This window comes from Gigantopelta aegis, chromosome 10, assembly GCF_016097555.1.
Source record: "Gigantopelta aegis isolate Gae_Host chromosome 10, Gae_host_genome, whole genome shotgun sequence".
Classification (NCBI taxonomy): Eukaryota; Metazoa; Mollusca; class Gastropoda; order Neomphalida; family Peltospiridae; genus Gigantopelta; species Gigantopelta aegis.
The window spans coordinates 76,538,378-76,565,397 of NC_054708.1; the positions used below are offsets into that span (position 1 = coordinate 76,538,378).

General features: G+C 39.5%; 1 protein-coding gene across 1 annotated transcript in view; it reads left to right on the plus strand.

Annotated features, from left to right (window-relative positions):
- Nucleotides 1-24,953, plus strand: part of LOC121382765 (receptor-type tyrosine-protein phosphatase kappa-like) — a 33,356-nt gene extending 8,403 nt beyond the window's left edge. The window contains exons 2-14 of the mRNA XM_041512346.1: nt 694-774; nt 1,546-1,641; nt 3,775-3,915; nt 4,961-5,098; nt 7,354-7,474; nt 8,832-9,043; nt 9,658-9,708; nt 11,421-11,729; nt 12,953-13,240; nt 15,857-16,092; nt 17,373-17,549; nt 19,564-22,113; nt 23,166-24,953. Of these exons, the coding sequence (XP_041368280.1) occupies nt 694-774; nt 1,546-1,641; nt 3,775-3,915; nt 4,961-5,098; nt 7,354-7,474; nt 8,832-9,043; nt 9,658-9,708; nt 11,421-11,729; nt 12,953-13,240; nt 15,857-16,092; nt 17,373-17,549; nt 19,564-22,113; nt 23,166-23,318 (4,553 nt within the window). The 3' untranslated portion in view covers nt 23,319-24,953. The remainder of the gene's footprint in view (nt 1-693; nt 775-1,545; nt 1,642-3,774; nt 3,916-4,960; nt 5,099-7,353; nt 7,475-8,831; nt 9,044-9,657; nt 9,709-11,420; nt 11,730-12,952; nt 13,241-15,856; nt 16,093-17,372; nt 17,550-19,563; nt 22,114-23,165) is intronic.
- The last annotated feature ends 2,067 nt before the right edge of the window (nt 24,954-27,020 follow it).

Consider the following 27,020-nt stretch of genomic DNA (forward strand, 5'->3'; position numbering starts at 1 on the left):
CTGTCTGTCCTTGTGACTGTTCATGTATCTGCCTCTCCGTTTGTATCTAAATGTCTGTCTGTCTGTCTGCATACTGTCTGGTTTTCGTTTGGTCTTTGTGTTAAGTCTCATTCAGTTTTGTTTGTCATCATATCTGAATATCCAGCTAACTGCCTCGAGTCGGGGCAGGACACAGCCCAGCGGTACAGTGCTTGCCTGATGCACGGTCGGTCTAGGATCTATCCTCGTCGGTGGGCCCGGTGGGTTACTTCACGTTCCAGCGACAGCTGGCATATCAAATGCCGTGGTATGTGCTATCCTCTGTCAGATGGTGCATATAAAAGATCCCTTGCTGCTAATGGAAACATGAATCGGCTCTCCTCTCTAAGACTATAGTTCGAAATTAACGGATATTCGATATGCAATAGCCGATGATTAATAAATCAGTGTGCTCTATTTGAGTCTGTTAAATTACGGGATGATATATTTTTTTGTTGTTGTTGATATTATCGGTTTAACCAACTAACAAAGGATTAACAATGACTCTTTTTGTCTTCTTCTTCTTTTTTTCGGGTGGGGGGGGGGGGGGGGGGGGGGTGTGTGTATATATTTCTAGGTATCAAATATGACATAGCATTTGCCCCATGATGTCTGACCATTGCAGCATGTCTGTATCGGCTGTGTTATTATGTATACCTGTTTTATTCCATTCAGAGAAATGCAGTGACATTCCTCCCCCATGTCCTGGGAATCAATACTGCATCGACAGTGATAACAACAACGTCGTGTGTCCAGGTAAAGTATGATTACTATCTACATACGTCTCATCGACTGGTGCCATGCCCGCAAACCAGTAATAAACCAGTGTAATGAATCGCCTTCTCATCCACGCACACAATACCCGTTGAGACATGATCGCTATCACGTTTCAAGATATTGCAGGCGAAAGAAAAGAGAAATAATATTATGCTGTTGGTTTTGTGGCTGAATGGTTTCTTCTTTGTATGTATTTTAATAGATACCGTCAATTTGTGTGTGTGTGTGTGTGTGTGTGTGTGTGTATATATGTATGTATGTATATGTTATGTATGTGTGTGTGTGTGTGTGTGCGCGCGCGCGTGCGGGTGCATGCGTGCGTGCGTACTTATGTATGTAAGTATGTACCAATGTACCCATGTACGTACGTAAGTTTATATTTATGTTTCATATGAGAAATTTATATGCATGTACTTGTATGTGTAATTATCCACGACGCCGATGTATAATACATGTATATATGTATACACATGTATGTCTCTGTGTGTGTATATATGTTCCTTATCAATATGTACAAATTGTTATGTTTTGTTTTCGTGTTTACAATGTACCCATGTACGTACGTTAGTTTATATTTATGTTTCATATGAGAAATTTATATACATGTACTTGTATGTGTAATTATCCACGACGCCGATGTATAATACATGTATATATGTATACACATGTATGTCTCTGTGTGTGTTTCTATGTTCCTTATCAATATGTACAAATTGTTATGTTTTGCTTTCGTGTTTACTGTTTTCACAGCTTGCAGTGATGCATGTAACGGCTGTTACGGTCCAAACGATGATAACTGCCGGTCATGCGCAGTGGGCTATGTTCGAGAAGGAAGACGTTGTGTGGGTAAGAACAGAAGAATCTCCAGGCCCGTATAAACCGGTGGGAGAGGGGGGAGTTTGAAAATGTATGTTTTTTGTCATAAATAAAGATAAACAAATCCTCACCAAAGACTATGCCCCCCCCCCCCCCCCCCCCATTTCAGATATTGTTTCTACCTTGGCAAATATTGCTATCAAAGACCTGCGTATATCTACTGTACACTGTATGTACTAGTCGCGATGGTTGGTTGGTCCGCCTTCCTTTTCTACATCTCGTTCTAGCCAGTGCACCACAACTGGTATAACAAAGGTCGTGGTATGTGCTATCCTGCCTGTGGGATGGTGCATACAAAAGATTCCTAGCTACTAATGGAAAAATGTAGCGGATTCCTCTGTAAAACTATATGTCAAAATTACCAAATGTTTCACATCCAATAGCCGATGATTAATAAATCAATTTGATCTAGTGGTGTCGTTAAAGAAACACAAATTTTAAACAAACTTTAACTCTTGTTTGTACCACAAGACGATACTGGGCCAATCGACCATCGTTTTAGTACATTCAGTAGTTTTGATATTAATATAATATATCATGTACCATTTAAAAAGAATCATTGGTGTTGTACGAAGTTCCATTGTTCTCTTCCCTCTGTTCATCATCAAAAAGTGGGACGATTTTCTAAGAATCACCTGATATATTCTAAGCGATCGTATAACTGAAAGTCGATCAGATGGTACAGACTGATTTTAATCGACGATGAAATTCTGATTGATTCCCGACACGTTTCTGATTGACGTTACGATGTGCACGGAACTATATAACAAATGAACCTAATTCTGTCTGCGTGTTTATAATTCTTCTTCTGAGTTCTCGCTGAAGGACGTGGCGGTTTGGGAAACTGGGCTACGCACCTGCTGTAGATTGTTTTGTAGCGGCGCTGCTCCAGGTAATGTATTATAGGAAGACCAATTGAATTTATCATCCTGTACCTATTACCTGTTTGGGTGCGGGACGTAGCGGAAAAGCGCTCACTTGATGCGTGGTCGGTCTGGGATCGATCCCCGTTGGTGGGCCCATTGGACTATTTCTCGTTCCAGCCAGTGCACCACGACTCGTACATCAAAGGCCGTGCTATGTGCTATCCTGTCTATGGGATGGCGTATATAAAAGATCCCTTGCGACTAATGGAAACATGTAGTGAGTTTCCTCTCTTTAAACTATATGTGTGTCAAGATTACCAAACGTTTGACATCCAACAGTCATGATTAATAAATCAATGTGCTCTAGTGGTGTCGTTAAACAAAACAAACGTCTTTGTTTTTACTTGTTTATAGAGTGGTTGTTCTTCTTCAGTGTCATGAACTCCACCCTGCTCAAGCGAATTTTCCTCTTTACTGTTTTACCTCCATAATATTATTTTCAGTATGAGCATGATTCTACCCCCCCCCCCCTAGAAAACTCGTTCTCTACAGTATAGGCACCCCCCCCCCCCCCCCCCCCCCATGCATACATTCCTACACACGCGCCGTTCCCGTGGACAAATACACATCAGATATTGGCTGTTTTTGTAAAGATCAAATCACTGATCAGGAGGACCAGCGCTCGCGAACAATTCGACTGGTACAATCGCTTTCTATCATATCACATCCATTACATGTTAGGCGCAGAAACCAGTATAGCTACCAACCGCGATCACTTGCCCTCCCAAGCATGATTCAGGATCTACATGATTTCATGTTCAGCTTTGAGGCCATTACTTTGTTAAATGCGTTGTGTATTTAAATGGGTCGCGGTATATTTAAATTACCTCCACCTATCTTACATAGTGCTAGAACAGAAAGTGTTCTATTTCAAACTGCCAGCCTGAGGTGCTCGCGTCGCAGGATCGAACCACCTTAGTGGATCCATTCAACGGATTGGTTTTTTTCTTTTTCTCGTTATAACCGTGCACCACAACTAGTGAAAGGTTGTGATATGTGCCTTCCTGTCTGTAGGAAAGTGCATATAAAAGATACCTTGCTACTACTGGAAAAATGTAGCTGGTTTCCTATGATGACATCGAGTCAGAATGTCCAAATGTTTGACATCCAATAGGCGATGATTAATTAATCAATGTGTTCTAGTGGCATCGTTAAACAACACAACTTTAACTTTCAGACTGCCCGCTGAACACGTTCGGGTGGAACTGCACCGGGACGTGCCACTGTCTGGTGGACGACAGCTGTAACAAGTCGGATGGAGCCTGCAAGTACTGGAAGTGTGCGGAGGGCTGGACCAATCTGCCTCTGTGCCAGGACCGTGAGTCGAGACATTTATTATCTTTACTTTTATAATTGTGTGTGGTCCAAGCATGTTGGTACAAACCCACATATCAACTCCATCATCATCGTCGTTATGATCATCACCACCATCATTACAATCATCGTTGTCGTCATCATCGTCATCGTCATCATCATCATCATCATAATCATCATCACCACCAGTACCACCACCACCACCATCATCATCATCACCACCATCACCATCATCATCATCATCATTGTCGTCATCATCATCACCATCACCACCACAACCATCATCAAAATCATTGTTGTCGTCGTCATCATCATCACCACCACCACCACCACCACCATCATCATCATCATCATCATCATCACCACTACCATTATCAGCATCACAGTCCCCGTCGGTGTTCGTCGTCATTACTATTAATCCCTTACCGGTTCATCGGGGGGGGGGGGGGGGGGTACAGATTACATCTCCGCCCTTTTGTCTGTTTATCTGTCTGTCTGTCTGTCTGTCTGTCTGTCTGTCCGTCCGTCCGTCCGTCCGTCCGTCCGTCCGTTCGTCTTTCTGTCCGACATATAATTTTCCGGAATGTTTTCCCCACAGTGCCTTGTATTTGTGTATAGCTTTTGCATGTACTGGTAAATATCAAGTTTCACTTTCATTGCGATTTGTTATGACCCTTGAACTCATAAGATACGAACATTTGTTTTTCATGCCTTTTTTGTAATACCTCACGATTAAGCTGAAATTGTGTGCATAGCTTTATCAAGTTCGGTTACAGATCAAGTTTGACTTTCGTAACAATTTACTCATTTTCACAAAGTTATGGCAATCCTTGAACATATTTTATGGCGATTTACCCATTTTTGTATCGAGTTATGACCCTTGAATTTAGGAGATATGAACATTTAAAACATTGTAAACAATTGACATCAGGATTTCTGTATGCGGCGACCATCTTATATTATGCATATTTTTACACGGTACGGCATCAGTGTGTGTGTTTTTTTTCCAAAATTTAATGAATCATTTGAATTGCTATTTCTTTTAACAGCTTGTCCTGACAACAAGTTTGGCCTAGACTGCCAACTCACGTGTCACTGTCTGAAAAACGACACATGCAGCAAAATCAATGGACAGTGTTCCCTGGGGAAGTGCTTTCCTGGATTCGGCAGTGCGGGCTGTCAGTGGCGTGAGTATGATCCGATTGTAAACCAGGACGGGCCCATCATATCCAATTGATTTCTAAATTTTAAATAGTCGATTTTCACGTCCCAATTGCTATTTTTTTGTTACTTCATTCTATTTGTTTTGATAATATATTCGCATGACCTATTGACACTCAGCCCGCTTAAAGCCTTTAATATGTAAATACTTTTTGTTTTACTTTTGATTGACAAAGTGAAGCATGACGTATTGAATTAGAATTTTCTTGAGAGCAGCGGCCTTCTCTTGCTATTATACATGAACGATTGTGTTTAGGGTGTATACCACCAAATCAAATCCCATAGACGACAATAGTAACATTTGTGGCTAAAACTCATACCTGCAGGGTATTAATCGACTTATACACCACGGATAATAATACAACTTAAAGCAAATAAAAAAAACCCATTGGGGGTTAAGCTGCTAATTTCAAAAATGACTGGTAGTGTCTATGACTACCCTAGTTCGGCATAACATTTGAGTATTTTTTTACAGTTACCCCGTACATGTTTCAAGCACAAGGCTACTTGACACAGTGGTACTAGATGAAATAAAATTGCATTCATTTGTTTGCCCAGATGAAACGTTTTTTTTTATCAACAATGACAGGACTTGTGGTATTAACTGCTGTATCAAACGTTCAGTGCATCTGGAACTTTGACCCAGCCGGATGTTATTTGGTTTAATACTACCTTTAGGGGACGTTCACAGCAGCATACAGAACGTGCTAATTTTGACTACCCCTCTTAATAGCATACATAAAAATTTAGATTTTACAAGTAGTTTATAAACCAACTTTCTTTTCCAATTAAAATGTGTACGCTTATATAATTAGTATGTGACCCAGGACATAAATTCCCTAAACTCTACCAGCTTTGGCATCTCGCAGTGCACTGCAGAACTGTTTACAAAGTCGATGCGATGTAGGTTCAGAAAGCTTAACATGGGCGTACATAGGATTTTGAAAAGGGGGGTACCAATACATAGGATTTTGAAAAGGGGGCTTCCAAAATAGATTGCAGAGATATTGGGCATATATTTCTATGTTGAGTAAATATAATAATGTCAGATATCAATGTCAGATATATTAAATTATAAAAAAAGCGATTTCGGGGGGGGGGGGGGGGGGTTCGGGGAACCCCCCCCCCCCCCCCCCCCCCCCCCCCCAACCCACCCCCCACCCCCCCACCGAACCCCCCCCCCCCCCCCCCCCCCCCCTGTACGCCCATGCTTAAAAGATTTCCGTAAATTGCGTTCCAAATAGTCTGAATAATAGAAAGAGCGTTTTGCAAAACCTGGTATGTCTACGAGATATCAAATGCTAAAAAATATAAATTGTTTGTTTCAATTGATTATAGCTTCATGTCTATACCAATGGTTTAATAAACCCATAAACTGTGACTTAGTCCATTTGAGGATAACCACTTTGTACGCACCTTGCACAGAAAACCAATATATGTCTCCATTTTCCCAATTTTTGGGTTTAATGTGTTTTGTATTTATATCCAGTTATATAAATGATTCAGTGAAGAGCATATAGGGATATATACGCAATAAATGTTAAAGTTTGTTTTGTATAATGACACCACTAAAGCTCATTGATTAATTAATCATCGGCTATTGGATGTCAAACATATTGTCATTTTGACGCAGTCACAGAGAAGAAACCCGCTATACGTTTTAGTTAGTAGCAAGGGATCTTTTATATGCACCATCCCACAGACAGGATAGCATCATAGAGAGAAAACCCGCTACATTTTTCCATTAGTATCAAAGGATCTTTTATATGCACTATCCCATCACATACCACGGCTTTTGATATACCAGTCGTTGTGCACTGGCTGGAACAAGAAATAGCCCAATAGGCCCACCGACGGGGCGCAATAAATGGTACAAGCTGGTAGGTGTATATCAGTGGGTGATGGTTTCTCTAGTATACTGATGATCGAAACTGTAACGACCAGACGAGAGGGAATAAAAGTATTTACACCCTAAATATTCCTCTAAATAATACTATATGGCAAACATTCCTTTAGGGGAACGTGTTTACTTACTGCTTACCCCCCCCCCCCCCCCCCAAACAAAATCTCTCACTAACAAAATTATTGAATATTTGAAAATACATATTTTAATTGTATTAATTTTAATTAAAGAATACCTTTATGAAAAAAGTATTAATCATTTGAAATTGCACTTATTATTATTATTATTATTATTATTATTATTATTTCTATTCTTCAGATCTCCCCAAGTTACTGACCCCTCCTACTGTTGAATACGCAATATGTGCCGAGGTTCGTTTGTCGTGGAAGGCGTTTGTAGACGACTATGATATCGGTACTGGACCCGTCATAGCTTACAGGTTAGTATGGTCTTGTGAATTGAATTTGTTTAAGGAAAAAATAATAATTTTGAAAAAATAAAAAATGGGTCTTTTATATAGAGAATAACTAGTTAATGACGTCAGACATCGGCTTTATCCTGTGAACAGGATAACGCCAATATCCGACGTTATTAACTAGTTGTTATCTTTATCCTGCACACCATAAACATTATGGGCAAAATTTGAAAACGAAAACATCATCGTGGTTGTCATAATCATCATCATCGTGATCATCAGTATCGTCATCATCATCACAATCATCAGTATCAACATAATTTGTAATGTCAACAACACCAACAAAACCCCAGAAATATTAACAATATGAACAAGATCAACAACGAAACCAACAATAACAACAACAACAACAACACTAAATTGTAGTGTCTGCACCCACAACCGACGCCATAACCGTAAATAAAATGTGTTGAGTGCGTCGTTAAATAAAACATTTCCTTCCTTAAACCCACCAAAATGGTCTTGTGTGGAACAGCCAAACCAAAGCACAATGTAATGGATAAATCCAATTAAAGTTCAGCATATAGGTAGTACTAAACCATAGAAAGTCCGGCTGGGTCAAAGTTCAAGGTGCACCCAACTTTTGATAGAGCAGTTAATTCCACAAGTCATGTCATTGGTTATATGTGAGTGTGTCGTAAAAAATAATAAAAATTCATCTGGACAAAAAATATGTGCAATTTTATTTCCTCTTGTACCACTGTGTCAAGTAGCCTTGTGCTTGGAACATGTATGGGGTACCTGTAAAACAAAAGTACTGAAATATTGTGTGGAACTAGGATAGTCATAGACGCTACCCCGTTATCTCTGAAATGAGCAGCTTAAGCCCCAAGGTTGTTCCGATTTGTTTTAAGGGAGAGGGGTGGTAGTATTTATATCCGTGGTGTTTATGTCGATTGATACGTTGCAGGTAGGAGTTTTAGCCACACATGTCACTATTGTCGTCTATGGGATTTGATTTGGTGGTGTACACCCTATACTATTACAATGAATGAACGAATGAATGAATGTTTAACGACACCCCAGCACGAAAAATACATCGGCTAATGGGCGTCAAACCACGGTAATGCAAACAAATAAAGCGATGATCAACATCAATATAAAAATTCAAGATTTAAACATAAACACAGTGTAAAGAACCGCGCAAAAAATACAAATATCACAGATAGATACTGACTTTTATTCAAACTTTTAATTGTATCCCGAAGAAAACAAGGGGATTTGTGCTGTATTGGCCATTCTCAAAGAGAATGTTGCACGCCTGCACCACGGTAAGGTTACAGCACGCGCAGGGGATATACTATTACACGTCTCATTGCAGCGTGCACAGGTTGGAGAACGCCACCGCCTATTGGGTGAGGTTGACCACACTCTACGTCGAGACCAACAAGACTCAGTACAGCCACGTCGCCAGCAATCTCGTGCGCGACGCAGACTACCAGTTCCGTGTTGACGTGCACGGCGACGACGACGGCAAACTCATGTACGCCCCCAAGGGCTTCGTTACAGACTGGGTCCACATTCCGTGTACAGGTGGTGTTTCTAGTTCTCTTCCAGATATGCCCTGCTAGTCATAGGTGTACGGGATCCCATTTTTGTAGGAGGCCAGACTGAGTTTTGCCCGAATTAAACGAAAATGCCATAATCCGGATATCAACATTTACTCATATTAGCCTTACTGCCAAACGCCTATATAATGCAGCGGCGGATCCAGAAAATCCATTTTAGGGGGCCCCAGTGACATAAGGCGGAATGCCAAGGGAACTTTGGGGAAAGTTTGGAGGGGAATCGTAAACAAATGACAATTAATATATAATAAAATTATAACTGTTTCAAAATTTTGGGATGGCGGGTCGATGGGGCCCCTATATCCGCCTGTGTAATGTTGCAAGCCAAATACTACACGTTTTGACATTGATTACAACTAATATTGTGGCTAGAATTATGGAAATACATGGTAAAAAGTTTTCGCGCCAGCTCATTTTGCTCGAATATCTGTTATTTTTTGCCCCGATTTCAGGATTTGTATATATTGTACACAATTTTAAATCGATATTGCATGCAGTTTATTTCATAAATATATGTGTGATGTGGCAGAGGCGACAATGTCATTTGAAATAATGAAGAAATCCTGTTTCGTTTCACAGTGCCTCCATCAACCACAGTCCCGCCTCCAACCACTGAACGACCAAGTCAAGGTAAGCAATTCCCTTATCATAACTAATTAATTGTTTGAAATATGTTGTTATGTTTTCTGTTATTAATTTCTGTTTGTATTTTATTTTATCTATATTTTAAATATTCAAACACTAGTAATACTTACACCACAAATGGTCGAGGAAGGAAGGACATGTTTTATTTTAAGGACTCACTCAACACATTGTATTTACGGATATATGGCGTCGGACATATGATTATGAACCACACAGATATTGAGAAAGGAAACCTGCTGTCGCCACTTCAAGTTCAAGTTCCTTTTATTGCCTTAAGTTTTACAACTCATCAGCATCATACAAACAATATAGCATATATTATACAGATATGTACACAATAATGTACAGGATAATGGTGGAGAGTGATTTAACATTATAGACATATATAATACAAAGTATCACAGTACTGCTGACTTATATCACATAAAGATATAGGTCGTTATTACATAAGAGAAACTGTTAAACACTTGAGGTGCTACCGAGATACACATGTATGATGGGCTATTCTTTTCGATTAGCAGCAAGGGTTCTTTTATATGCACCATCCTACAGACAGGATAGTACATACCACGACCTTTGTTACACCAGTTGTGGAACACTGGCTGGAACCACAACTGGTCAAAGGCTGTGGTATGTGATTTCCTGTCTGTGGGAAAGTGCATAAAAGATCACTTGTTGCATTAGGAAAAATGTAGCGGGTTTCCTCAGATGACTATGTGTCAGAATTACCAAATTCTTTACATCCACTAGCCGATGATTAATTAATCAATGTGCTCTAGTGGTGTCTTTAAATTTAACTTGAGTAATTCTCGCCTGAACCTGTTATCGTCTATATAATATGCAATGCATTCACGTCACGTGCTTGAACCTTAATTGGATATAAGCACGAAAATAAGTTGAAATGAACTAAATGAAATGCTTAACGATGATGTTCTACATACAGTTATTTTCACGACTTGGTAAAGCTCTCGCTTGATACGCGGTCGGTTTGGGATCGATCTCCGTCGGTGGGCCCATTGGACTATTTCGCGTTCCACCCAGTGCACCATGACTGGTATATCAAAGGCCGTGTTAACCTGTCTGTGTGATAGTGCATATAAAAGAACTCTTGCTACTAATAGAAAAAATGTAGCGAGTTTCCTCTCTAAGACTATATGTCAAAATTACCAAATGTTTGACATCCAATAGGCGATGATTAATAAATTAACGTGATCTAGTGGTGTCGCTAAACAAAACGAACTCTTTTTTTTTGTCCAGTGTCTGATCCGGTTTATTCTAGTAGCACATGTAGCACTTGCTACGAAGAAGAAGAAATATTTTATTTGCGCGTTTCTCACAGAAAGCAAGGCATAATACAGTAATGAGGTACTGGTTGGGGTTAGTGACAAAAGGGTAAAAAAAAAAAATCCACCAAAACAAACAAAAACCATGACTTGTCCCTGGGTAAGCTTGCTTGAACCCTCAGAATATAAGCGCGGTAAAACATACTAAACAAATCGATAAAAATAAATAAATTAGGCTGCAACATATTTGTGTAAAGGCACATGCTGAGTTAAAAACCACATGGATACAACTAAACTATAATAAGACAGACAGTTATAATAGCCTACACCAATACATAATAGCTCTAGTAGTGTAAATAAGCAGCATAACATATGTAATGAAACATTCTCTTGTTTGTTTATTTTTTTGTGCAGAACTGATTGCGTCTGCTGTAGTAACCCTGGTGTTACCCAGAGGAGACATCCGGTTTGCGTGGCTGTTGACCAATGATGCCGCGGTCCTGGATCTCAGAATCACTGTCTTCTACCAGATAATCGGGACTGGGGACTGCAACAGCACAGGCTCCGGAAACATACGAAGCATCCCCGTTACCAAGGATACTACCAAAGTGGACATAACAAATCTGGAACCGTGGCGCGTCTATGAACTGACGCTTCAGGTTGAGGTCCCTGACCGAAACATCACAAACAGTCTGATAAAGACGGTGGCCACGAAGGAAACAGGTGACCACGAGTTACGAGAGAGCTCTTTTTCGCAATTAGACGAATACCTTTATTGATGTCGTTTCTTATGTACCGAGTTTATGCGTAGATGGTAAACAAGGGCACTTTAAACACCACCCACCACCACCCACCACCACCACTACAACACGGTGCAACACAACCACCACTACCACCAACACTGAAAATTACAATTATTGTTTGGTTGCTTATTTGTTTGATGGATATTAACATGCTTATATCCCGAGGGATCAAACGCTTACTCTGGGCACAATCTGTGATTAAAATCAGGGATTGTTCCCATAGTAAGTAGGGGTTGGGGGGGGGGGGGGGGGGGGGGGGGGGGGGGATGGGCAAGGGGAAATTCGATGGACAGAAATTTGCAATTGATTTAGTCTAATAGTAAAATTTAATTCGGCAAAACAAATGTGCACTACCAATAGTTTAAAATTTGGGCACCAATTTATATGTTTCACCAAAAATAAAATGCGGACAAAATTAATCCATTTTAGAAAAGTGTTCTGAAAATCTGCCCGTCAGTAAGAACCTAAAATTAGCCAACAAACTTAAAAATTGCAAGGCGATTGTAGAATTCAATACAATTTGATTTTGGGCTATATAATAGTGTATTCGGTTGACTTTATTGTCATAGATTTCCAATCAATTTTGGAGCCAAATATGTTCTATCCAACAGCTGCATGCGCACATGGATATATACAAATGTGTTCTATCCAACAGCTGCATGCGCACATGGATATATACAAATGTATTCTATCCAACAGCTGCATGCACACATGGATATATACAAATGCACACATGGATATATACAAATGCGCATGCACACTCAGTTACAGGACCGGATTTGTCATAGGACGATAATCAGAAACCTGCACTTCTTCATCTTGTAAACAGAATGAACGCACCCACACAAGATGCCAATGTTCTGTATTTTGTGCTGTTGGCGATGCTCCTTTGCAACCTCTGTGAACTATCACAAACTATTATCCGCTATGTACTGATTTAGTTTCTGGTTTTTTTAATTACTTTTTACTCATCTTGGTCCTCTCGAATGTTTGGAGGTTTGGTTATGGCACTAATTGAAGAGGAGCTACTCGATGGTGGAATGATGTATACATGACTTGACGTTTTAGTAATTTTAAGTGAAAAAGTAACACAGAAATAAACGCATGCCAGTCGCGTGACTTTTTTTTTTTGGTGTTTTTCAGCTCCTTCGGGTAATGTGACTGATATAACCGCCGAAGATGTGACGGCTACTGCAGTCAAGGTCACGTGGTCACCGCCACCATGCGACACTCGGGGAGGCGTCTTGCTGCGATATGACGTCATGCTCAGCAATTCGTCAGGGTTCAGAAATACGACCTTCAGCAGCGTCACCTTCGTGATCTTTGATGACCTGGTTCCATTCTCGTCCTATTCCGTGAAAGTTCGATACGTCAACAAAATAGCTTCAGGGCCATTTTCTGAGGAAGTTACTATAGTAACTGCGCAGACAGGTTCGTATTTGTTTAGCGTACTAAGAATGTGTTGTTACCAGACAAAGTATGTTACTTTCATATGTGAATGACAACGCATATTATGTGGCTTTCCAAACCATATCTCGGCACAAGCAGAATCGAAGGGAAGTTTTTAAAAGGTTGTGCGTGCTGCCAAGAATCATTATCGTTGCACTGTCTACGAAAGGACTACCATGCCCCAATATGACACATCCTATGGTCTGGAATACGTCCGCGTCTATAACGGTACTGACAATTCCACAATTATGCACCCTACGTGTCTTTGGGTAAGATTGCCTCTATAAGAGGACTGCCACTCCCACAATTACATATTCTACGTCTGGGATATGTCCGCCTCTGCCAGAGGACTGCCAGTTCCAGAATTACGCTCTGCGTGTCTTTGGGATACGTCCGCCTATATAAGAGGACTGCCAGTCCCAGAATTATAGGACATTAAACGAGCTTCCATTTCATATCATGTTTATGTCCCGAGTGAAATCATTTTTAATTGTCACGAGCTTTGTACCAAAATATTTTTAACCATATGGGAAATAATTATGCATCCTGAGTGCCTTTGGGATACGCCCGCCTCTGTAAGAGCACTGCCAATGACATAAAATATACTTCGACCTATACAGCTTGCAGCAAGGTTCTTTTGAACACTGTGAAAATTCAATGAAATTAAAATTTAATAAATATGTCTCTGTAATGCATGATGAGTGCTAGCTTGATGAATTTGCGTCGAAGGATCGAACCACCTCGGTGGATCCATTCAACTGATTGGTGTTTTCTCGTTCCAACCAATGCACAAGGCCGTGGTATGTGCTTTCTTGTCTGTGGGAAAGTGCATATAAAAGATCCCTTGCTGCATTAGTAAAAATGTAGCGGGTTTTCTCTGATGACTACCATCGACGTCCCAAACTGCGTTCACCTAACGACAAAAACACGAATACGATATTTACGGAAATACTATTCTACATTTTTCAACTACAATAACGTGAAACAAAATAAATTGCAATCAAGTAACGTAAAAAAATCAACAATGTGGACGTAAAACAAATCCATTCTAATAAATAAAAGTGAAACACCCTCCGGTAAACAGAAAAGGGTTCGACGTTTCTAACTGCGTTCAGGCGCATGCGTTTTGAAAAGGTATCGTACTGCGCATGTGCGGTTCGTCATTTTCAATTTTTAAGACAACTACATGAAAACATATATGTTTCTTAATTATGTACAGTTGCCGAACACTTAATTTATAAACATTTTTAAAGGAAAAATTCAATTTATCAAGCGTTCAAGCCCGGTCCGCGTTTTATCAACACACATCGCTCACACTTGATGTCAATACTGATAGGCATTACGTTCATACCTGCGAATAGTTTGTATTTTTTTTATTTTTTTTAATGAATTGATTCTAAATTAACACAATTTATATACTCAAAATTATTTACAACTGTTATGAATGGATTATGAATACTATTCACTACAATAGAAGCACAAAAATGTAGCATATCTTTTGCAGATCGAATATAATAATTGAAAACAAATTCTAACAACAGGGGTCTTAAAAATCGTAAAAATTTAATTCTTTGGCCTTGTTGATCTGGCATGTGTGAGGTCATGTGAAACGCACCGAAAGTTAATTCATCTTTCTCCATTTTAAGTCAATTTCTACGAGTCATGTGGACCCGATATCGGTAATTTTAAGGAATAAATAAAAACGACTTAGTAAAATGAATGGTTTTAGAGGTTTGTAAAGTTTTTTATTTAGATACTGACTTTTCTCAACTTTATTGTTTATAAAAATGTTCCTGAACTGTGAAGAAAAACCTCATAAATGAACGACATGCCGATGACAACAAATCGGATGATGACTGCACGAACCGTGCACGAGAAAACAAAGTGAACGGAATTTGAAGCATAACGCAGTTAGGGACGTTGACGATACATGTCAGAATTACCAAACGTTTGACATCCAATAGCCGATGATTAATTTATGAATGTGCTCTAGTGGTGTCGTTAAACGAAACAAACTTTAACTGTAATGCAGGGTCTTCTCCAGTGAGACAAACGTGACACTTAAAAAACACATTTAATGGCATCGGCTAGAGTGGCTTCTGCTCCCTGTTGGTTCCCCTGGCATGAACAATTACCGAATATTTGAAGACGTATTTTTTCATTAAACATTGCTTTTTTTTAGAATACACTGAAGACGGAAAAGTATGAATAATATTAACATGTGATGTGTACATGAAGAAATAATTATTTGATGCATAATAAAACAATGTTTTATGTTTTTTCTTTTGTTAGTTTTTTTTTGTAAGTTTTCTTTTGTCCTGTCCTGTCCTGTTCTGTTCTGTTTGTTTGTTGGGGTTTTTAAATTTGTGTTTGTTTTTGTTTTGTTTTGGTTGTTCGTTTGGGGTTGGGTTTTTTTGGTTGTTTGTTTTGTTTTGTTTTAGTTTTTTGTTGTTTGTTTTGTTGTTTTGTGGGTTTGGTGGTTGGTGGTGGGGGGGGGGGGGGGGGGGTTCTAACACATTTTCAAAGACGCAAAAACTAAACAAAATACATTACACTATCTAAAACTTTAAGTTTCTGTTTTCTTCCATTTCGTTATAGCCCCAAGCCCAGTGACGATAGTGTCTGCGTTTGAACAGGAGCAAGACGTGAACGTCACGTTCAGGAGACCGGACAGGGTGAACGGGATTCTGGTCGACTACACCATCATGTACAGCACCAACAAACACTTCGACCTTCCCACCAGCCTGACCCTTGCTGCCAACCAGACATTCCCAGAACCTCTTCCAAGTGTCAGCATTGAAAATCTTAAACCATTTACCCTATACTACATAAAGGTCAGTGGCAACAGGGTGCAGTACTCTTGAAAATATCGTTTAGATGATTGATACGTTTAGGCTGATGCAAATCGTAATGTTTGAGACATTTTGGGCCGAAGTTTCCAAATTAATATATCCGTTTTTTTATACCTGGAAGTCAGTGGTTATTAATTTTTGATCGACATGATATTTTTTTTTTATTATTGTTTTGCAGTTGTTTAATTTATAGCACATACATTATGGAGTGTTTTGGAGGCATATGTGTATAGTATATAATTAATTGTGTTAAAACAGGTATAGGTATTTTATGTGTAAGTGAGTACCTGTCTGAGTGAACGTGCATATAAAAGAGCCCTTCCTACTAATTGAAAAATATAGCAGGTTTCCTCAGAAGCTAAGAGAGCATTTCAAAATGACGAAATTCTTGACACCCAAAGGCTGATAATTTCTCAATGTGCTCTAGTGGTGACATCTGCGCCAAGTGTCATTAATACAACATCTGCGCCAAGTTTCATTAATATATGGGCCTTGGCAACTGGGCTAAAGAAGGGTATTTCTAATTAGATGTGTTTCTCTTTTTTTCCAAAAATAATTATTAATATATAACAGCAACACATAAATTATAACAATATTTTCTGAAATGTGTCATTGGAGCGTACACTTTTGAATGTGATACAAACAGAGTAAGACATAGTTAATTGGCAGCCTTTTTTAATTGTGACGTAACCTGACCAATAGGGGTCACTGCCAGGTTGGTCCTATATAGAGAGAATAATACACGAGTGGCCGCTAGATACCATTTATCTTACGAGTTGTTTTAAAATGTTTCTAACGAGCTAAAGCGAGTTTGATGTGTTTTTAAACAACGAGTTGTGAGATAAATGGTATCTAACGGGCACAAATGTATTAATCTATTTCTTACATATCCTCAAAAGCCAGGTTTTAACCATATTTTAATATCTTTATCGACTGAAAGATATGTACAACCCTTTGCATTTGTAGCTGCTTTACGCGTAACAGACACCTAACTGCCAGGTTAACTATACGTCACAGTGTAAAATCGATTTCCACCGTGCTGTTTTGTTTTTGGACGTATGACATTGGTGACCTGGTTATCACCTAGGAGCAGCCAGTCGTATGTCTTGAAACTGTTTGTTATATACGGGTGTGTAAGAAATTGTTTTACTCTACACATGATATCCTAACTGCGTGCAAAGTGGCATGTTAGTGTCACATTTTACACTATAATATTACTATATTATGTGACAACTGTACCACCCTATTATCTTGTGTTGCAGGTCCGAGCCAGCACTGAAGCAGGGTACGGGTTGTACGGCGCCGTCGTCAACGTCACCACGTTGCAGGGATTCCCGTCGGCTCCCAAATCGGTAGTGAAGGATTTTGTGAACGAGACGTGCATATCCATTTTCTGGGAGCCTCCCTTCAGCACTAACGGCGAAGTCGATGGCTACCAGGTGTGTTTCGTTTAGAACACGTTTTTCTCTCCGTCGCTGGGCCCATTGAGTTATTATCGTTCCAGCCAGTGCACCACTACTGGCATACCAAAGGCTGTGGTATGTTCTATTCGGTTGTGGAATGGTGCATATAAAATATCCCTTGCTTCTAACGGAAATATGTAGTGGGCTTCCTCTGTAAGACTATATGTAAGAATTATAAAAGTTTTGACAGCCAATAGCCAATTATTAATAAATCAGTTTGCTCTAGTTGTGTCGTTAAACAATACAAGAAATCAATGTGCTGCAGTGGTTTCATTAAACAAAACAAACTTTAACTTTAGCCCAACATATCTGTGATTAGACTAATTCGATTCAAGTTTTTAATATATATGTATATATATATATATATATATATATATATATATATATATTTAGAGAGAGAGAGAGAGAGAGAGAGAGAGAGAGAGAGAGAGAGAGAGAGAGAGAGAGAGAGAGAGAGAGAGAGAGGTTGATATTTTACATATTAAAAAACACGAGTAGCGAATTCTATTTATCCTATAACACTTCTAAAATAAAATATTAATTATTGTTTTAGTAAATCACAGTAACAAAGTCGCCGCCATCGAAAATAAGAATAAGAATAAGAATAATTTATTTGCATAAAACCCGAATATGGGCAGAGCAAAAATAACAATATAATATATATTTATCTGCAGTAACAGTAACACAAATATACATTAATTACATGAACAAACATCTGAATCAACAAATACATATGTAATTTAAGCCTTATTACTATTGATATTAATATTTAGGTAAAAGCAAATATTGTCAGAAGTGTAGAGCCATAAAACCCCCACCAACTATGGCGTTCGTGAATTATTTTTCACGAATCCACACAACCTCGTACATTCTCCATTATATGACGTCATCGCGATTAACACAGATTAGTTTGACGTCATGCATTTTAAACAAATCTTTGAAAACGTTACGCTCAGGTACACGGGTCTTGTCGGTTTGTAAGTAAATGACCCATCCACAGCAAAACATTACAAAGAGAGCTTGCAAATTTGCATACCATTATTAACCGGGTTAATAAATAGAGGATAATAAACGAGTTACCAGTTATTATCAAATTTATGTCCCTAGTGAAATAATTTTCAGTTGTCACAAGCTTTAGGGAGTGACAAATTAAAATTATTTCATGAGGGACATAAATTTGATAATAACTGGTGCCGAGTTTATTATTCTATTTATTACCGTAGCTATTTTTTCTCTAAAAACCTTTATTTTCGACACACACATGCACACACATGTATAGAAACGATATACGCCACTTTACGCACTGTTCTGAGTATTTCTATAACTTTGTAATTTAATCACGTTCATAGACAATTTTCAAAAACAAAAGTTCTCTTTATTCTGGTACAAAATCTATAATGAATTGCATTAAAATGACATTTTGTTATAAATTTAACACCAAAATCAGACAGCCGTAAATGCAAACTCTTTAAACTACATGACGTCATTGTGTGCGTTTGCCAAATCGTGATGACGTCATATTTAGTACCGACAAGGTCATTGGTTTGTAAGCATAAAAAAATCCAATAGTATTGTTCGTTAGACCGATGCATGATAATTTCTCAGTGAGAAATTATGATTTTTATTTTCCCCGTTATGAGTGCCTGCTGGGGTAATAAAGTAAATTATCACATGGGTTTATGACATGGATATCATGGGTAAGTTATTTTAATAACTTTCTTTCTTGCTATCTTTGTTCATACGTTATTTGGGTCGTTCGTTCGATTGTTACTTCGTTCATTCATTCATTCATTCATTTAGAAAATTTATTTATAATTTATTCATTCAGTTAGTCAGTCATTCATTTAGAAAATGTATTTAGAATATTTATTTATAATTTATTCATTCATTCATTCATTCATTTATTCATTTATTCATTTATTTTATCTATTCAGAAAATTTATTTGTTTATAATTTATTTATTTATTTATTTATTTATTATTGTATTCAGGTGTTGTACCGAGAAGCGTCAAAGCCGGAAAGCTCCAACATGCGAGACGAAGTGAACACGACGATTAACATGTACACCAAGTGTCTTCTCAAACCAGGGCGGCTCTACACGTTCTCTGTGTCGGCACAGAATTCACGGGGATATGGTCTGTCCAAAGTGTTAAACATCTGGACTGAGCATGGCACCCCCGTATCTCCACAACCCCCAATCTATATCAATTCAACTTACACAACAATAACTATTAGCATTCAACCAGTTATCCTAACAACGGGCCCACTGACAGCCTACATGCTTCAAGTAGAAAAGGTAATAATAAAAAGTTCCAGAAGGAAGAAGGAGATAACCATTCCTGGATACGTGACGGCGCAGCTGTCAAAAAGCAATGTTACCAGAGAAACCGTATTTGTAGTTGGGGACGGAAACGTGTACGGCGGTGTCATGAATCCACCTCTGGAAAATGCGAGCTACTATAACATTTACTACGTCGTGAACAGTACCTTGAATGACGTAACAAAACTCTCATACGCCAAAACGCTCGCCGCCATTCTTACTGTTCCCGGTCCGATTGCCCCGACTGTGAAACCACCCATAGAAAGTACGACCATCGTTGTACCAGTCGCGGCGGATAACACAAATCTGATTATTGGCATCGTGCTGGCCATTTGTATATTGCTGATAATAATACTGCTACTTATTCTTCTGTACTGGTGGTACAGACGCCGTCGACGAAAGTACTACTATCGTCCAAACACAATCAAGAACAACTTCGACCTGACGCCATCGAAGGACGATTATGATCCTGAGAAGTACTGGAATAAAATTTACTCACTGCGGGAGAGCAGGTTCATTGTCGCGGGCAGACAGTATCTTCCAGACGACACTACCGGCACGGCGGACTCCCCGGGATTGCAGGGGGACAATCCGCCGATCTCGTTCGTCTCCGAGTTCAAGAAAATCCCCCACAAGACGAAATCTTCGTGCCAAGAGGCCAAGAAGAGATACAACGAGCCGCTCAACCGGTTCTCGTACCTGCTTCCCTACGACAAGAACCGGGTGGTCTTGACGCCCGACAGAACGTCCGATCGGGACTACATCAACGCCAGTCACGTGCAGGGCTACGATCACTACCCTTACATCGCGGCCACAAGCCCCTTTGACGGGGATACGGTGCTGGATTTCTGGAGGATGATACACCAATACGACATCAGGACCATCGTGATGATCACAAATGTTGTGGAGGACAACATTGTCAAGTGTACACAGTACTGGCCAGATGGTGGCATGGTAACCTGGGGGGATTTCCTGCTCGAGTTGGTCGACATGGATCAGTACGCAGATTATGTCATACGGACAATCACTGTGACGAGCGTTGATACCAGCAAGACTGTTGCAACCACGCTGTTCGAATATACCTCGTGGCCTGACCATGGCGTGCCCGATGACCCCATCCCTCTGCTGGAGATGAGGTACAAAGCGTGGCAACACCACGGAGAAAACAACGCCGGCCCTATGGTCGTCCACTGTGGGACTGGTGTGGGCAGGACGGGCACCTACATAGCGATAGACTCTCTCATCCAGCAGTATTCTAAAGAAGGGAGGATCAGCGTGTTTGGCTTTGTCCGCAGACTGCGCACACAGCGGCCCTTCATGGTGAGGACGCCGAAACAGTATGTGTTTATATACGAAGCGCTCTTTGAAGAGTTCCAGGCAGGGGACACGACCGTCGGGAACGACCTGAAGGAGAGGTACCACGACCTGACGACGAAGAACTACAAGACTGGTCACTCCTTCCTGAAGGACCAGTTCCGACTGTTGGAGTCCTTCACGCGGCCGCTGCACCCGCCCACGCTCTGCCGCACAGCGCTGCTGTCCGTCAACTACAACAAAAACCGGTACCCGGACGTCATCCCCAACGACGACTACCGCCCGATGCTGGTGACCCCTGGCGGACTGGGCAGGACCGACTACATCAACGCCACGTTCGTGGACAGCTACCGAAAGAAGGACGCCTTCATTCTGACGCAGACGCCGTTGCACACGACCGTCATCGACTTCTGGAAGCTGGTCTGGGACTACAACGTCAACACGATCGTCATGGTGGAGAACTACCTGCACACGGACGACACGTGCGCCGAGTACTGGCCCGACGTGAACGTGAAGAATTTCGAGCCCTTCTTCATCGAGCTGACGGCCACGTGCCAGCAGGACAACGTGACGATCAGGAGCTTCAAGATGTTTTCCTCGCACAGGAGCCACGAGCCGGCGCGCTTCATTCGCCAGTTCCAGTTCAACGCCTGGGCCGAGCCGGACCTCGTGCCCGTGTCCAAGACGATGCTGCTCGACCTGGTCGACCTGGTGAACGACTGGCAGGTGGTGTCCAACCAGAACGAGAACCCGGTCGTCGTGCACTGCAAGGACGGGGCCACGCACAGCGGTCTGTTCTGCGCGCTGTCCGTCGTCTGCGAGAAGATGGCCGTCGACGGGGAGGTAGATCTGTACCACACCGTGAAGCACGTCAAGAGGAGACGACCCCAGGTCGTCGCTCACTCAGTAAGTGGATGTTTCATTATTGGTCTTCGCGATTTATTCGATATCACATTTGTGTGTATTACTATAGACAGTACAATACTGTAAGCATGAATATCTTCTTACTTTGTCTTACTGAAAGTTGGTGTATCATTATTTGTCATCACAAATTGTTCGATAGCACAGGTTCGTGTATTATTATAATTGCTGAATATATTCTTACTTCGTCTTAGTTTAAGTTGATGTGTCATTATTTGTCTTCATGAATTGCTTGATGTCACAGTTGTATGTAATATTTGTAAGGTGTAATTCGTGCTACTTTAAACTGGTGTGTCATTATTTGTCTTCACAAATTGCTTTGTCATGCAATATGGCCATGTGCCCACCCACCCATTTTGTTTTTGTAAATTTTTCTTCTTCTTCTTTTTTGTCTTTTTTCTTTTTGCTGGGTTGGGGTGGGGGTTTGTCTTTTGTTTTGTGTTTACAAAAAAGAAAAGAAAAAAGGTTGAACTGGTTAGATAGTTCGTATATCTTGATACTTCACAAAAAGGGACAGAATGCCAACACTTTGTTTTTAAATAGTGTAATACATTTCTATGTTATTATGTATGGCTGTTATATGAAATGTTATCTACAAATCGCATTATGAACAGGTTGCTGTCATGCTCAATAATTGCAATACAATGACATGACCACTGGATGAATTATCGTTCTGATGGGTCGTAGGATCGATCGCGTTCAACAGACATGGGTGTCTTTCCTTTCCAACCAATGTCTCACTCACTCTCTCACTCTCCCTCCCTATCCCTCCTTCTCCCTCACTTGCTCATTAAATCACTCTGTATCTCTGTCTGTCTGACCTCCCCCCCCCCCCTTATCTCTGTCTGTCTCTCTGTCTGTCTCTCCCTCTCCCTCTCTCTGTCTCTCTCTCTCTCTCTCTCTCTCTCTCTCTCTCTCTCTCTCTCTCTCTCTCTCTCTCTCTCTCTCTCTCTCTCTCTCTCTCTCTCTCTCTCGTGTATTCTGTATCCAGGTTGATGTTTCATTAAATTGCTCTATGTTTATGTCTGTCATTGCAGGAACAGTACCGCTTCTGCTACAAGACACTGTGGGACTTCATTAACGTGAGGATGCCAGCGGGATCATTCTCAGGCAGTCTTGACGCATCAAAAGATGGTAAGCACCAGGCGCTGGCCAGTCTCAATCTGACATCATTCTACGATACGCTCTAGTACCAAACAGGAGGATGTGTTGCTTGTGTTCACTGGTTTTCGTGTTAGCAGTGGAATATCAAGAGTGAGACCAGTCGCGAACAGTTTGACGGGTTCCATCGTATCCAGTCCTATCCTAACAATCGCAAAAACTAGACTAGCGAGCTACCTTCTGAACTCCGATTATTAAAATAGGTAGTTTGGATGTATAAGCAGGATATGCTCTCCATAAAAAAAAAAGCTGAACAGTTTAGACAAATACATTATTTTATTTAAGCTCGCCTGTGTTAGGGGTACACGTATACATTTGTGTTGGATTAAATGCATTATTCTTAATTAAAAACAGGATTGCACGGCAGCTGATAGCCTAACGTCAAAATCGCACACATATTCTGTGACTTCAAATCTACAGTGTGTATACGTTCCCCTTCAGTTAATGATAAGACGATTTGCAAAAGTGTAAGCAGTTAGCTTTAACGTAACTTTGAGTTCAGTTATAATACAAAAATATCGCTCACAAGTGAGACCATGGATGTGAATTTGTTTTAGCTTTTTAAAAGTCTGATTTCAGCCTTCTGTGTGAAATAATTTTGAACTGAAATACTCAAAAATTGCCTTTTATTGACTATCATGTAATTTCAGCTTTTTAAAGGTCATTTCAGCTGTTAGTTTTGAATGGGTATCACACCCCTTTGATTGAAAACATATTGTATTCCATATAATATAATATAATATAATATAATAATATAATATAATATAATACATGTATATACACAAACGGATTGTGCACACGTTATCCAACTTACGAGGCCTTGTGTGGTATGGCGACAAGTTGAATAAAGTATATTTTGGTCAAAATAATATGTACAGGCGTGTAGTTTAGATACTGTTTTGTTGGGATACTAAAAACAAAATGAACTATCTCCAAACGTGGACCTTGATCACATCACAACATCGTCACCCAGCAGCTCGTGGATATAGGTTGCCTAATTGTCCAACCTTTATGCTAACGCAATTAAGGCAATATGTCGTTAACCTTCTTTCCTGGCTACACATTGGTAATTTACAGACATCACTTTCAAGAACGTCAACAATGGCTGGATATCTTGCTTGATATGATAGTATTAATGGAACGTTAGTGTTATTGTCGTCTTATCTGTTGGTGTTTATGGAGCATGCGTCAGGTCAAGTTCTGTTTTTGGTCGGACAATATACAAATGTCGTTACTTGAAATTCATTTAATTGTGTAAATGGTTATTTTAATTGTTTTGTGTTAACGCTAGATGTTAGTCATTATAATTGACTTGTTGATATGCATTCCATGTTTTCCAAGTGCTTCTACTGTTCAACGGCATACAGGTTTGTGTTGTTTGCACCATCATATTCAGCTTCGTATATTAGGAACAAGGGACCTAATTCATAAATTTAAGATGCTGTTTAAGAGAGTTTTGTGAAAAAAGGTCTCAGAAATGTAAACGTTTGTGCTTATTCCATAAATCGGATGGAAAATGTGACAATGACATTGACAGTACGTTTAACATAAACATGTACATGCACAAACATAATCATACACACACACACACACACACACACACACACACACACACACACACACACACACATCTTCACATACGTTGTTTTCGCTTCCTATTTATTATTTTGAGCAGGAATATATATATATATATATATATGTATATATGTATGTGTGTGTGTGTGTGTGTGTGTGTGTGTGTGTGTGTGTGTGTGTGTGTTCTTGCGCAAAATAAACGAGTGCAATAAATAGGAAGCGAAAGCAACGTATGTAAAGTTCTGTATTTATTACATACCTTCTTTTCTTTTTTCTTTTACAAAAACGGATTTTAATTTAACGTCATAACTACATTTTGTTAAATCTATTAATCAATCCTCCTTTCGTGGATTTACTTAACATTAAGAAACATACCCTGCGGCAGTGTTTTGACATGTTTCAAATACGATGTGACGTAATTTGTAAATCAGACATGTCAGTAATAAAAAGGCGCTAACTTTAGTAAAAATAAAAAGAGAATTCCACATTTACAAGTTCCGGTCCAGATCGTACGCGTGTGTCATACAAGATAAATGTATCACACGTTTCGAAGATGTCTGTATCACTATAGTAAGATTAAATAGGTATGTAATAATATAATATATCGGCATAGTTTCACAGATGTGTATGTGTGTCTGTGTGTGTGTGTGTGTATGTGTGTTCTTTTAATGATTTAAATATACCAAATGGTTTTGTTACTCGCATCTGCATAACATTTGATCTCATTAAAAAGGCAAACAAAATATGTGAGTATGGGGGGGGGGGGGGGGGGGGAGAGATAGAGATGACGAAGTATACTGAAACTGAAAGAGTTCATTCTGTAATTGTTTATTTGTATTTATTAAAGCTGCACTGTCGAGTATGTGTTTAATGTTTGAGCACCACTGTGTTATTTTCCCATGATGTACCATTTTTAATATTTAGTGTCATCTACACGCTACATGTATATCACAGTCGGACCCAGCAGTCGTATAAAATTATCAGTCCACATCGGATATTAGTTATACAATCAAAGTGTGTGCTATTAGGCGTTACAAGAAGACTTAGGAGTTGTAACATTGCAGCTGAAATACTCGTGCTGGTAGTTTATTACAACCACAGTTCTGGTATCGCCATTAGTTGGGCTAGTATAAAGTGTGGATGCGATACTGTCACTTTAAATATATATATACTCCCTTAAAAAACAATTAAGTATTTGATGATCGATATGATAATTTTTTTAAACCGAAATTGCAATGACATGGACGTCAATTTTCGTTCAATAATCCTTTCTTAGACTATATTTCAAAATTACTAAATGTTTGACATCCAGTAGCCGATGATTAATAAATCAATGTGCTCTAGTGGTGTCGTTACACAAAATAAACTTATTTTTTTCTTCGTTCAGTATATTATGCTCATATTTTGGGGTGTTCGGTAAAGTCGTGTGTGTATGATATATTACTAATTATGATATTGTTAAAATAAGTGGTAATACTCTTGGAAAGATTATTTATCAAACGGAAAAAGAAGAAAAACAAATAAACATTAAGTTGCTTAAAAAAATTTAAGGGGAGTAAATATCGTATTTTAAATTAATATTGTTTATTTTAACGTTTATTCTTCGTCCTTGTCCATAATTTTGTAATTGTATGTTTATTTATTCTTAATGCCTATTGTATTTAAATAGTGCCAAAGGCTTTACTGTGATATTACAAAGCCAACATTGGTAGTCATAACGTCGTCTTAACTTTGGTTTTCATAGAATATGTAACACGTCACAGAGCGCCGCATAGTAATGACATGTTTATAAGGACACAGTGGCAAATGGGCCACGTCGGACCTGGCATGGACCCAGATAGTTGAAATATATGAGAACATACCATCTTCCGTGATGTGTTGCCATGTGTAGCGTCTGGCAGAGTTTATGGGAACCAAGCTTAAGTACGATATTTGGGCTGTACTGGAATTTCTGACACAGACCCACAGCTTCCATTGCCTGTTCTATTTCTTTGTATTAGAAAAACAAAGCATGTAATATTTTTGTATGAATTAAATCCTGTATTTTTTCTATGGATTACTGCGTTCTGTGTTATTTTGATGTAGTCAATGATGACTATGCTGTATGTGTGTGTATGCGTGTGCGTGCGTGTGTAGGTGTTTGTAGGTGTTTGTGT